General features: G+C 44.7%; 1 protein-coding gene across 1 annotated transcript; it reads right to left on the minus strand.

The window, feature by feature from the left end:
- Positions 1 to 4,329: 4,329 nt before the first annotated feature.
- On the minus strand, positions 4,330 to 12,479 carry LOC134079663 (cofilin-2-like). Its single transcript, XM_062535755.1, has 4 exons — positions 12,376 to 12,479; positions 6,196 to 6,494; positions 5,680 to 5,756; positions 4,330 to 4,508 (listed from the first exon to the last, which is right to left on the minus strand). Exons 1-4 carry the CDS (start codon positions 12,376 to 12,378, stop codon positions 4,396 to 4,398), a joined length of 492 nt encoding a protein of 163 aa, XP_062391739.1. The 5' UTR covers positions 12,379 to 12,479; the 3' UTR covers positions 4,330 to 4,395.
- Between the last annotated feature and the right edge of the window lie 1,327 nt (positions 12,480 to 13,806).

The following is a 13,806-nucleotide window of genomic DNA, read 5'->3' on the forward strand; positions in this document are numbered from 1 at the left end:
GCCTTCTGACCCCGTGAGCCCAGAGCTCAGTCTGGCTCTCTGGGCATCACGCCACCCTAAAGTGCGCTAAGAACTGTGGCGCACCCAAACTGGAGCCAGGTCTTCCGTAGCGTCTTGCCGAAGAGCTGGTGATCCTGGTTGGGCCTCAGAGGCTGTGGATTAAACATCAGATGCCCGTGTAGGCAACTCAGGCAGCGCCAGCGCCATCTACTGGTGCATTGGAGAAGTGGTCACAACATTTATCAGAGGATTTAGAGTTGATTCAGTCTGCAGTGTGCTCAGATTGGATATCATTCAGGATGTTGGAACAACAACAAAAGCAGAATGAAACAGAACAGCTACTTCCAATAAGAATGACAATTGTAGCCAGTGGTGATCCTTGTCAATTATTAGTTGATAATAATCAGGGGAAATCTTACCGGCCATATGACCCACTGACCACTCAAGTGCTCATGATATCTTACCACTTATCACATACCTAACCTTTATACAGCCTTCTGCCACTTACGTTCTCTCCCTCGTCTACTCACGTCTGTGTGTTTATTTACCAACTCAGGGCAGAAACTCAGGCACGTCTGTGTGTTTATTTACCAACGCAGGGCAGAAACTCAGGCGCGTCTGTATGTTTATTTACCAACGCAGGGCAGAAACTCAGGCACGTCTGTGTCGGCCATCTTTCATCATCTCGCATGTCAATCAGTAATAGTTATGGGCCCATAAAGTCAGGAGAAGCAATCATTAACCTGTCACTGAGAGAGTATTTTTAAGCACATTAAATCCGTCCTCTGGCAGTGTGTCTGGCATGATAATAAGGAGATGGACGCCTGAAAGAAACATCTGGCACCTGCCACAGACGCCCGCCAATGCTCCTGTGGGCCGGCTGGGAATATCTAAGGATGTGTGAGGCGACAAAAATAAACAACAAACAACTACAAACGCAGAGAACAACAAACAACAAACACGGCGTGCAGATGAGATACAAAACATTTCTCTCTTTCCTTTCTCTTGGTGGTGACAGCTTTCACCCTCTGATGTGATGAGCGCAACACATCGATGTATTGATTGATAAGTCAACTGATCAGTCAATCTAGGAATTGATGGATCAATTCTTCAGTCAATTAGCAAGGGCACAAACCAAGAACAGAGATCACAGTAAGAGACAGAGTGACAGTAAAATTAATCATATGGAACACAACATAGCTAGAATTAGGAGAACCATACACACCGTTAAGCCTGTAGTTACTATGATAAGATTTAATACCTGATTAATAGACTGTTCAATACCATATCTTATGCCTGTTTAATATCTTAAGACTGTTTAATAATATCTGACTGTTTAATACCATATCTTATGCCTGTTTAATACCATCTTTAGACAGTTTAATACCATGCCTGTTTAATTTCTTATGACTGTTTAATACCATATCTTATGACTGTTTAATAAGACTGTTTAATGATATCTTATGACTGTTTACACCATGTCTTTTGACTGTTATAAGAAATGTTATGACTGTTATGAGAAAACATATAAGTAGTTCATTTCCTTTTCAGTCATATCTTTAGGAGAGTGTATCACATTTTGTCTCGGCAGATGAAACCGGCTGGTCAAATACAAACACAAAATCAAAATGTGAATAATTTAACATGACATGGGTTTGAATCCTCTTTCTCTTCTGGACATTCAGGTGATTAACAGATAAAGAAGAACTGTGTTTGAACCAAAAAAAAAATAACTGTAGAACAAAGAAGCACCAAACCAGCTCCCGAGGCGCTGGGAAAAATGCGAAGACCGTGCTGTGGTTTGGAGACGGCCGAGAAAATGACTGCTGTGGACGTTACTTCTCACACACCAAACCCACAAGGGCAAATAACATGACATTCCCTCAGAACACAATTGTGACAGGAATGTGATCGGGGTTGAAGAGACTTAAAGCACATCGCCAAACGCAGCTCAATCTGTAATCAGAGATCAGATGAAGACAGTTTGCACCCTACAGTCTTTGGTAGAAGAGTCTGACTGCTGCCATAGGAGAGTTTGTGTGTGGGGACAGCAGGGACCCTGCACTGGGAGTCCAGAGGTGCACGCTTCAAGGGGTATTTTTTACTAATCAGAAGGTGGCAAAGTTCAAGATTCAAGTTAGTCTGGTTATCGCCATACTAAGATCAATCTTGAACATTAGTCTGGGACCTTTATTTCTACTGCACAAGAGGCGTGATCAATGGGCATCGTTCAAATGACTCTGTACTTCTGGATAGTCCTTCAACCAATCAGACCAACGATCCGGTGCATCTTTTGGAAGCTAGTTTGTGATTGGAGCTTCAGGTTGTGAACAGTCTGCAGGGGAGATAGATGTGCAGGTTTCCAGCCTGAGCTGTCGGGCGAAATCCAAATTTGCTGGCAGGTCAGACAGGGTTCACCCAGCCTAGATTCAAGTGTGAATGCACATGGAATGTCCCAGAGAACAGTCAAACTTTCTTCAAGTTTGAATATTGTTATTATTGAGGGGGAGGGGGCTGAGTCACAGACTGTACCCCAGTGTGATTACTCCCCCTAGTCCTGACCCAGCTGCTCTCTGTTCACATTACATTTTTGTTTGCGGACATGGGTCCGTTTATGTCATAAACACTAGCTTCTTTTAACCAATATCGCTTGGCAACGTGTATTTCCTGGTTTTGATGGAACAGATAGCATTCAAACTGCAAGAGTGTGCATGTACAGTATATGTGAGTGTAAATGTAAGTGTGTGTAAGCAGGACGGAGGATGGTGGCATCTCAACACAGCTTATGCCTCTATAGTTTAGTGAGCGAGACATCGATGATTTTCCTCACACCACTCTGTTGATCAGCTTCAAAGACAGAGCGCTGCTTCACTCAGGGCCTATGTGAACCATGGTTTAAGGACACGGTTTGTCTTCCACTAGAATTAACCTACTTCTGCCTCGTCTCCTATCTTAACTAAGGCCAGTCTATTGGACAGCACTGTATGTCAGAGCTATGCTACATCACCTCTCTCCAGGTGAAAGCAGCATGTTTTGCACATATAGTGACAGACACAAAATGGTTACATCCTCATCTTTTTCTTCAACTGACATTTGACATCATCATAACTCAAAAATAATTTAGTTCTCAAAATGTAGCAATGGTTGTGGGATGGATTAATGACAAGAGTTCAGACTTGAATAAGGATTAAAGAGTGGGGATTAAAGTTACGGCTCAAGTCTAAAATGAAAAATTGACAGAGACTCAACTGAGGACAACATTAAGTGCATTTTATTTCCACATTAAGGAGACAACAGAAGACATTCACAGTCCATTTCATTCTCCCAGTCGTCCCTGACTCCCTCACTAATACAGAGACCCACCCACCTCATCTCTCTCAACACAACTAATTCTGTCGCACTAACCCGTTCCTCTTTTCCTGTTCCAGAAGGCTCTAGAGTTTGGTTCTTTAGAAGGGAATGCATCAAGTCCAGACCCGACCGACTATCTGCCAGCGCATAATCTGGAAAAGACTAGTCTCTTGTGTGATCTAGAAAAGACTGGTCTCTTGTGTGATCTAGAAAAGACTGGTCTCTTGTGTGATCTAGAAAAGACTGGTCTCTTGTGTGATCTGGAAAAGACTAGTCTCTTGTGTGATCTAGAAAAGACTGGTCTCTTGTCAGTTTAAGTTTACAGGAATGGAAGCAGCTATAGAAAAAAATAATTTAAAAAATCCTTCATTAATTGTAGATTTTAAAACCTATTTTTACGCAAAAGAAAAAAATATTAAAGCCTACAAGTTTGGCAAAAAATATATGGAATTAGCTGTAAATAATTAAGAGTAGTGTTGTTGAACGATATTTAACAGTTTTACCACGGTCCCCAGATCCTCATTCAACTGTCTGATATCCCAATGTTTTCCACACTGTTCCTTGCTACGTCCAATTGTAAACGTTAAAGCATTTCTTGATTTCTTTCACATGAATTGGGAATAAAACACTGATGAATGATTTTAAAATGTGGACTTGGTAAAATCACATTTTTTTTTTCTTTACACCACAGTTTTTTTGTATCTTAAACGACTGAACTTATGAATGCTGTGAGTATGATTTCTGATCCTTCATAATGCACTGATTTACATCACAGCATGGTGCCTTCTTAGTGTTCTCAGTGTTACATGAATTATGGAACTGGAATGCCAGCCAGCAGTCAAAGAAGACACAGTTAACCCCCCCGACCCCGCCCAGCACCCCCCCCCCCCTCCCCCTTTCTGCCCCCCTACCCCTACCTCTAGCCCCCGCCCACCCTGGAATGAACAACCTGACCCCCGTTGGACTCTAACTTCAGTGTTTGTTTGTTTTGTAGTTGTTTGTGTCAACACCCTGCAACCCTGCTGAGAAGAGAGATTTATGGATCTATAAGGCGCCACCTTCCACGGTTATTACAGAGGAGCCTCCCAACTTCTCCGCCAGGGTTTTCCGGTCTTTGATATCCTCCAGGCCGTTCACCTGCCATTCGTGTTTGATACCTGAAACACAAACAAGTCAGATTATACTACAATCCACATTACAACATTACCCCACAAACACAAACAAGCCAGATGATACCATATTAGAAATCCTAAAGAACCTCGTCTGATCTTCCTGGTTTCATCATCAATAACACACACACACACACACACACACACACACACACACACACACACACACACACACACACACACACACACACACACACACACACACACACACACACACACACACACACACACACACACGTTACTGGGATCAACAGCCTTATTGGAGCTTCAAATCACTTTATACCACTCTCACCCCGTCTCGTACCAGTACATTTTGTAACTTATTTGACATGCTTCTCAGCCCTCGATATTGTAACTTAAAACACAACACAATGAAAATATTGTATATGGCAACTTAAAATACAACAGAATGAATATATTGTATATGACAACTTAAAACACAACATCATGAATATATTGTACATGACAACTTAAAGGAACACAAAACAATGTACATGTCATATGTACTTAAAGGGACACAGCATTTTTTTTTTAGCAATTAGCTCATTTGCCATCCGTCCCAGAGAGGATGCATAACTTGATTTCCCGAAAAGTTGGCATGTTCCTTTCACACAAAACGTAAAGAGGCAGAGGGAATTTCCTCGCTTTGAACAAATGCATAACTTTGCATGACTTGAAGTGACTTTGCATGACTTGAAGTGATAAAAGCTCCTGGATAATTGAAGGAGAGAACCAGGAGTAGCACTGACTACAAATTCATCTGCTAGCTTAAGGCACAACTGGCTCATCTGGCATTGCTTAGGAATCTACGTTCAGTAGTTCACAAAGGGCAGTGCTTGCACTGGTAATCCAAGACTGTTACAATGATCATTTGAGAGACATTTTTGCAGGGACACCAAAACATTGGATTGCTTTTACTTCAACAACTCGATCCCTTCAGCAAAGTGTGTGAGTGTTTGTTATGACATTTCTGCTGGGCTACCAAATATAATGGGTTGCTAGTCCTTTATGAACTTGATCCACGCAGTCAGGAGTGTGGAGGTCCAGTCCACCCCTTGCTCTAAAGGAGGCAGGTCTCACCTGTGCTATCCTCCCTGGGCTAAAGGAAGTCAGTCTCACCTGTGCTATCCCCCCTTGCGCTAAGGGCACCCAGTCTCACCTGTGAAATTCCTCTTGATGGCATCCTTGGAGCTGGCGTAGATCATTTTGCTCTTCAGAGGGGCACTCTCGGGAGCCCTGGGGTGGCAGAGGGAGACATCAGACACTCATAAGCACCACACAATACCACGCAACCCTAAACGCCCCAAGTACACACAATACCCCAAAACCCTCAAAGCCCCAAGTACACACAATACCCCAAAACCCTTATGCCCTTAATTACAACCTCTATGACAATTTATAATATGATTTATTTTTAAGAATGTATTATAAGCTGCTTAACCTGTTTTCATATTTAAAATACTGTGTTGCCTAAGCTCTTACCAGTTTTCAATTCTACAAAGGCAGCTGCCATTTGAAAGAAATGTATGCAAATGCATCACAATCCAACTACGGAGCTTAAAATACTCTTGAACAATGCTCTTGAACAATGCTCTTGAACAATGCTCTTGAACAATACTCTTGAACAATGCTCTTGAACAATGCTCTTGGACAATACTGTTGGCGAGGCCCTCACCAGAAAATAAACACGAGGTCTTCCTTCTTCGTCTCCTTGGTCTCATAGGTAGCGTCGTAGAGAGCGTAGCGACAATCGTCGGGGGGCAGCATCTTGACGAACTTCAGGTAGGGGTCACCCTCGTCGCCCTGCAGGATCTCGCGCCCTTCCTCCAGGACGATCTTCTTCTTGTCGTCGCTGAGGCAGAACAGCACGGCCTTCTTCCTCATCCTCTTCTCCTCCTCGGTGGCCGCCGCCTTGCGCACCTTCATCTCGTTGAAGACAGTGATGACATCGTCCGTTACGGTCACACCAGACGCCTGAGGCGAGAGACGAAAACAGAGGGGAGGGGCGGGGAAAGGATGTGTTAAAACACGACTCCACGACTCCAAACACACACACAAAGACACTTTTTGGCTTCTTATCACTCCATGGAATCCCTGCCGCTATGGTGCAATTCAATCTAAAGCATCAGCACACAGCACACAGTAAACAGAGATGAATGACCCATGCCTTCAGACCCTGCTCCAGGAAGCAGAAATGAGGACATACAGTAGTCCTGGCGTCACCTCCATCTGTGATGATGACCTCTGGTCACCCTACTAAACAGTGTTGTGATGCTGCACTCAGCATCCAAACCTCCCACTCAAACAGATCGATGGCTGGCCTGCCCAACGCCCAAAGGCCATGAGGCCGTCAGTTTACATAATCCCTACATCTAGTACTGATCCCTCATAAGGGCCCTCAAGGTCAGCCGTGAACAAAGTTTAACAACAGATAGATAAATAAATAAGTAAATAAAAATAAACAATACAAAGAGGGGTTACAAGAACTCATACTTTAAAGGCATGTAAGAGGTTCAGGAGAAAAGTAAGCATATTCTTATGGGATGATCTGTAAAACTGTCAGAACGTGTAGCAAATCCATGGCAACAGAAGCCTGCTGGTGGACTCCTCCAGAGACGTCCCCTCGAACAAACGCCAAGGCCAAAGATGAGCTGACGCACACACTATCTAATATGCACACACCCACTGGATAGAGCTCTGCCCTTTCAAAACACAGGGCCAGAAATACACCATTTCTTCAAAGCAAGTGCATTTATCGACGGTCACTGAGGAATGGTTTTTATGTGAAGTGACATTCAGGAGATTGCAGTCTACAACACAAGCACTCAGTGGCTCATTCTGTGATGGAGCTGGATCAGCACCCAGTCAGGGCCCAGGTCTTTTGCAGAGTCTGCTTCAGTAAAGAAGACAGATGATGACCGCGCGTTTATGTTCGTAGACGTGCAAGTTTACTTGTGGCTGTGAGCGAGCGGAGTGTTTATTCAGAGATGAAACTGGAGAGCTCTGGGACTGTCAGGCTATTTGGGAGAATAATACATGTGGCGAAATAGGATTTCTGTACACGGACTGCCTCACGAACACCTACTTAGCTGTGGGAATTAAGCTGCCAATAAGGAATTCTATTGGAAGATTGTGCCGGGATGTTGGGAATGGTGCGTTAAAGTTATGGGAATATGAGCTGGGATGAGAGGGTGTTCTGTGTGTGTATGCTGGGATGGTGTGTTTAACTGTGGGAATACACTTAGTAGAAATAGGGAATTCCGTGTGTGTACGCCGGGATGGTGTGCTTTACTATAGGAATAGACTTAGTCAGCATAGGGAATTCCATGTGTGGACGGCTCTGGAATGGTGTGTTTTTCTGTGGGATATGGGGAATTCTGCAGGTCGTACTGGGAGTATCGCCTCTCATAGCTGACTGGACCTCTGTGGAGACCAGTCGGATCAGGTCTCCCCTCTCTCACCCTGCCTTTAGGAGACCAGTCCGATCACGTCTCCCCTCTCCCACCCTGCTTTTAGGAGACCTCTCCCACCCTGCCTAAAGTAAATGACTAAATGTCACTCAATCAGCCGTGCGCACACACGCCGCCGCCGGAGCCGGTCCTGTGAGGGCGGCCCGCAGCACACTGCCCCTCTCTGTGAGGACTGGACGAGGCCGAGGGGGTCCCGTGACCTCGCCGCCGCGCATGGTGACGTCCAGCACGCAGCATGTGAGGGGAGGTGGGTGGGACCGCACAAAAGGCCGCACTGACCACGACACGAGATGCTCAAACCTGCCATGGATCGCTCCTCACTGTGTGTGTGTGTGTGTGTGTGTGTGTGTGAGTGTGTTCAGAGACATGTACAGGGCGGCCCATGAATCAGAGAGAGAGAAAGAGAGAGGGAGAGGGAGCAAGAGAGCGAGAGAGCAAGAGAAAGAAAGGAATGGCATCTCGTAGGCAGGCTAAGCTTCCCCATTGATTGTGTGTCTTTGTAACAGAGGCCTGCTTTGACATGGCCGCCTCATCATTATGCGCCACAAGTTCCCCACATCAGGCCAGAGGGTCACTGCAGCCAGCACTGCTGATCATCACACACACACACACACATGCCTGCCGCGACCGCGCCGGGACTGGCCCACATGCGGAACACATCTTCAACAGCCTTCAACACAGCAACTAGGCTATGTCAAAGCACCATCTAACTAGGTTAACAACTATGTCAAAGCACCATCTATTTAGTTATCTGGCTCTAAAGTGTAAGAGTTAGGACGAGTCCAAGGGCCCAGTGGTGCTGTAAAGCGTGAGAGTTAGGACGAGGCCCTGTGGTGCTGTAAAGCGTAAGAGTTAGGACGAGGCCCTGTGGTGCTGTAAAGCGTAAGAGTTAGGACGAGGCCCTGTGGTGCTGTAAAGCGTAAGAGTTAGGACGAGGCCCTGTGGTGCTGTAAAGCGTGAGAGTTAGGACGAGGCCCTGTGGTGCTGTAAAGCGTAAGAGTTACAGTAGGACGAGGCCCTGTGGTGCTGTAAAGCGTGAGAGTTAGGACGAGGCCCTGTGGTGCTGTAAAGCGTAAGAGTTACAGTAGGACGAGGCCCTGTGGTGCTGTAAAGCGTAAGAGTTACAGTAGGACGAGGCCCTGTGGTGCTGTAAAGCGTAAGAGTTACAGTAGGACGAGGCCCTGTGGTGCTGTAAAGCGTAAGAGTTAGGACGAGGCCCTGTGGTGCTGTAAAGCGTAAGAGTTACAGTAGGACGAGGCCCTGTGGTGCTGTAAAGCGTAAGAGTTAGGACGAGGCCCTGTGGTGCTGTAAAGCGTAAGAGTTACAGTAGGACGAGGCCCTGTGGTGCTGTAAAGCGTGAGAGTTAGGACGAGGCCCTGTGGTGCTGTAAAGCGTAAGAGTTAGGACGAGGCCCTGTGGTGCTGTAAAGCGTAAGAGTTACAGTAGGACGAGGCCCTGTGGTGCTGTAAAGCGTAAGAGTTAGGACGAGGCCCTGTGGTGCTGTAAAGCGTGAGAGTTAGGACGAGGCCCTGTGGTGCTGTAAAGCGTAAGAGTTAGGACGAGGCCCTGTGGTGCTGTAAAGCGTAAGAGTTAGGACGAGGCCCTGTGGTGCTGTAAAGCGTAAGAGTTAGGACGAGGCCCTGTGGTGCTGTAAAGCGTAAGAGTTAGGACTTACACTTACACCGGACTCTCATAGAACACAAGGACCAACATCATTATTATAAGATAATAAGTTTATTATAACAATATTACTGTTATTGTCTCTCATTAATGCAATTGTTGTCAATATTATTATTGTTATAATCTGTACAGGTAGTTGTTATTATCATTATTATTATCATCATCATTATCTGTACTATTAATGTTGTTGTTAATATCATTGCAATAATTTTGTATTATTAATGTTATTGTTGTTATTGTTGTTATCATTATTGTTGCTGTTGTTGTTATTGTCGTTGCCATTACTAAAGTGTTCTACTTCCATCAGCCGTTATGTGTGTATGGTGTCCGTTCCTTTGCCCCAGTTTCTGAAGAAAGCAAGCATCAGGATGGACACACACACACACACACAAACACACACACACACACACACTGCTGGGCCTGCGGTCAACTGTGCATGGGCGTGGCTGACTGTGGCGTCTCGCACACACACACACTTGTGCTCTGTCACCAAAAAGACTGTTATCTTTTCTAGAACGAACAAAAACGACAAAACAAATATAAACAGTACCTCAACATTTAAATTATACTATATACTTTTACTCAAATAAAAAAAAAAAACAGCTAACAGATAAGAGTGTTTTTGCTTTCGTGGTTTAAAATATTTTTTAAAAAACTCAGAATGCACTGACTGCATATGGCCACAGCTGTCATTCAAAAAAATCTGTCGTGACCACCATCATTCCTTAAGATTACTACACATGCCTATCAGATCCACCATTATTTCAGATCACTACACAGGTCTATCAGACCCATCATTGTAACTATAGGGATGTAACTATGGCCCAGATATGGCCTAGAGTTGGACACTACACGGGTGAGAAGATCCATCCATCAAATGACCAAACGCTCTTAATGGAGGAGGAATGGATACCACCACCAATGAAAATATAGTCTCCATTACCAATAATTCATGGAGCTGTCTTAAGGCCAGGGCAGCTCAAGAGAGATAGGAATACTACCTAATTCAATACAATATGAGAGTGAGAAGACATCTGTAATTATTTCATTCATTTTCTGTAATTCTTTCATTCATTTGTATTGAAATTACATTTGTTTAATTTATAAACTAATGTTACACAGCCCCAGAAACAGGCATAAGTGTCAATACAATGTCTAATTATGCCATTATATAACAACATTATGACTTGAAACAATTTTGATTATAAAATGTATCCAAATGCAGTACAGGTGCGGAATGGGGCCAAAGAAAGAGAGTTCTTCTTCAATATGTAAGACAGCCATGAAGCTATTTAAATATTTTAACAACTTCTCCACTTGACTTTCTCCACAAACTATGGCCTACACAATACCATTCACACTGTGTTTCTTTCTTCTTGCTCAAACACACGGATAAAACAATCCGAGAACAGCTCAGCTCTCTCAAGTTCAATCTCCCTGGCGTCTACGCTGACACTGTTTCTCTCGAGCTCTCCGCCCTGAGCAAAGGGCATATCAAGTGGAGTCGTTCACGTCTTAGGGAAGATAAGGCGTCCCATCTGTCATTAGGCTTTTATCAATCTGTCAGAATTCCCCATAGCAGGCAGGTGGGCCGGCCCAACCGAAGGCACGTCATAAAAAGTTTACGCTTCCTCCCGGCCTTCGGATGGCAAGCTGCACTAGTGCACTTGGTGCAGGTTACTTTCTGACAACTTACCGAGCAAACCATGTAAGCCTACATTCATTTGGCACCGCGCTTTGGATTGCGCTGTGATAGGTAGTGGCGGATGGGTGAGAGTGACGAGGTCACGTTATATGATGCCCGTCTGTGATTTTGATATCCCTTTGCCCTCCCTTCGGCCCTTAAAAACAATCACCAACGCTACTGTTGTGGCCGCCTGTGGCACTATTGCTTTCTTCCGCATTAAGGCTAAATCCAATGGATCAGACGCAAATTGATTAAGGTCATGTTTAACTTGGTGCTTTCATTCTGAACCAGACGCGAGGGAATAGGCCATTATTCTGAGGGCGTGGAGCGAGACATTGCTCCACCAGAGACAGATGGGTGTCTGGGGTCGCATCAGAAATGGACACAACAGTTAACGCTCGGCAGGAGGCCGCCATGTCCAATTCGATTTGTGATTAAAATATATATATTCTTGGCTGATCCAAACTGAACAATAAACAGCAACGATCGCAGGCATAACATCGAAAACCCCAAAGAATACCGGTTAGCTGCGCATTGTAATGGTTGAGGTGTATCACTAAATGTCTCTAAAATGATAGGCTATAAGTGTATTGTGAAAATATCCCCCCGAACACCGAACAGCCGGACCCAATATTGTAGTTGATGGGCGGCACAATGGTAACATTACCGTTACTTTGGATGAGAGAGAGCCAAAGGCCCTGTCTAACCCCCTTTGGAGATCCTTAATTATATAAGCCACACACGGTGGGCGCCAATCATTTGCACAGAACACCACCACAACCTAGCCTCCTCACTTAAAATCGTTAAATGAATGCATAACCTTAAACTAAGATATGTGCATAATGTGCGTAACGTTAACATATGAGGATAGCTAGGTGGTTAGCAACATAACGTTCCATATGCTTTTCTGGTGAGCTGGTAAATATTTCGTGGCACAAGGCGTTTCATTGCCCTGGTACATTATTTGGGTAAATAGGAATTATAGGCAATACGACATTTAAATGAAATATTGACATACCATGATTCGATTCTTCGTCGACGTTAGATTTTCAGCAGTGCAGTGTTCTTCTATTTGCACGCACAATGGTCGGACACGCGCTTTAGTAGGCTATGCGGGCATGCGGACAAAGGGAGGAGTACACCCAAAGGATCATGGGAAGTGTATTGTCACGGTGACATAAATTGGTCAGACCGGATTGGTGGGTGGGACACGCTCATTGCCCTTGCATTATGTGAAAAATGAAAATAATGGAATTGCGCAAAATGTGACTTAGATTGGAATTGCAGAACTTTTGCAGTTGCAGTACACTTGCAAGAGAACACAGAGAGACCATGCAGCCTCTTCTGTGTGGTATAGGCTACAACACGATGACATCTAGCCTACTCAGACAGACCCGGGGCGCATGCGAATCTCTTTAGAGAAAAGCCACTGTCCGGTGTGTGTGTGTGTGTGTGTGTGTGTGTGTGTGTGTGTGTGTGTGTGTGTGTGTGTGTGTGTGTGTGTGTGTGTGTGTGTGTGTGTGTGTGTGTGTGTGTGTGTGTGTGTGTGTGTGTGTGTGTGTGTGTGTGTGTGTGTGTGTGTGAGAGAGAGAGAGTGAGACGGGCGGCTGGCCCGGCCCCGCCTCTCATTCAATCTCTCGGCGAAATAGGAACTCGCTTCCAAATAAGGACACGAATGTTGACTTGATGGCTGTCCACGCGTCTCACCCCACTCTTTTCACACCATGTTGCTTTTTTGGCTGCGCCAGATTCCATATATGGACGTGGGCAAATACTATAGGCCTACACATTCAGTAGTCGGCTATGGACTGTGTAGGGTGGGCCTATTGTGTATAGCCTAGTAGAGATGGGTGATGCTCACTATCGTATGCATATCAATAGGCTACTTGCCCTTTTCCTTACAATTCTTTTCTATTTTTTTCTCAAGCTGGCTGTGGTTCACCACTGGTGTTCAGTTTCCACCAACTTGGAAATCTGTGTTATTGCCCAAAGTACAGTAGTTAGCCTGGCAAGCACAGTTGATACAAAATAGGGAGGACTGTGTATGGTTGTAACACATTTTTTTCTTCAGCACCTGTAACTCTCTTTAATTCTTTTAATCCCGTAGACTACCTTTCCTTGGACTGCAGGTAGAACCAACTCAAATCTCTGCAACAAATTCATGTCCCTTGTGATTTGATGTAGCCTAGCAGGTTTTATTATACCCCACTACCAGCCAATTGGAGTAAGTTGTAACCATAACCAACAGACAGAAAAAGAGAGGCCACACCATGCAATATGTTTCAAAACCACATTGGGGGCATTGCAGTAGTAGGCCTAATAAAATAGAACATTGTATGTATTCATTTCTCTCTGAATTACCATTACCAAAGTAGTCTGTTTGGGTGGGCACATGCATCATTTTGTGTGAGGTGCATGTGTGTGCCTGTGTGTGTGTGTGTGTGTGTGT

This window comes from Sardina pilchardus, chromosome 5, assembly GCF_963854185.1.
Source record: "Sardina pilchardus chromosome 5, fSarPil1.1, whole genome shotgun sequence".
Classification (NCBI taxonomy): domain Eukaryota; kingdom Metazoa; phylum Chordata; class Actinopteri; order Clupeiformes; family Clupeidae; genus Sardina; species Sardina pilchardus.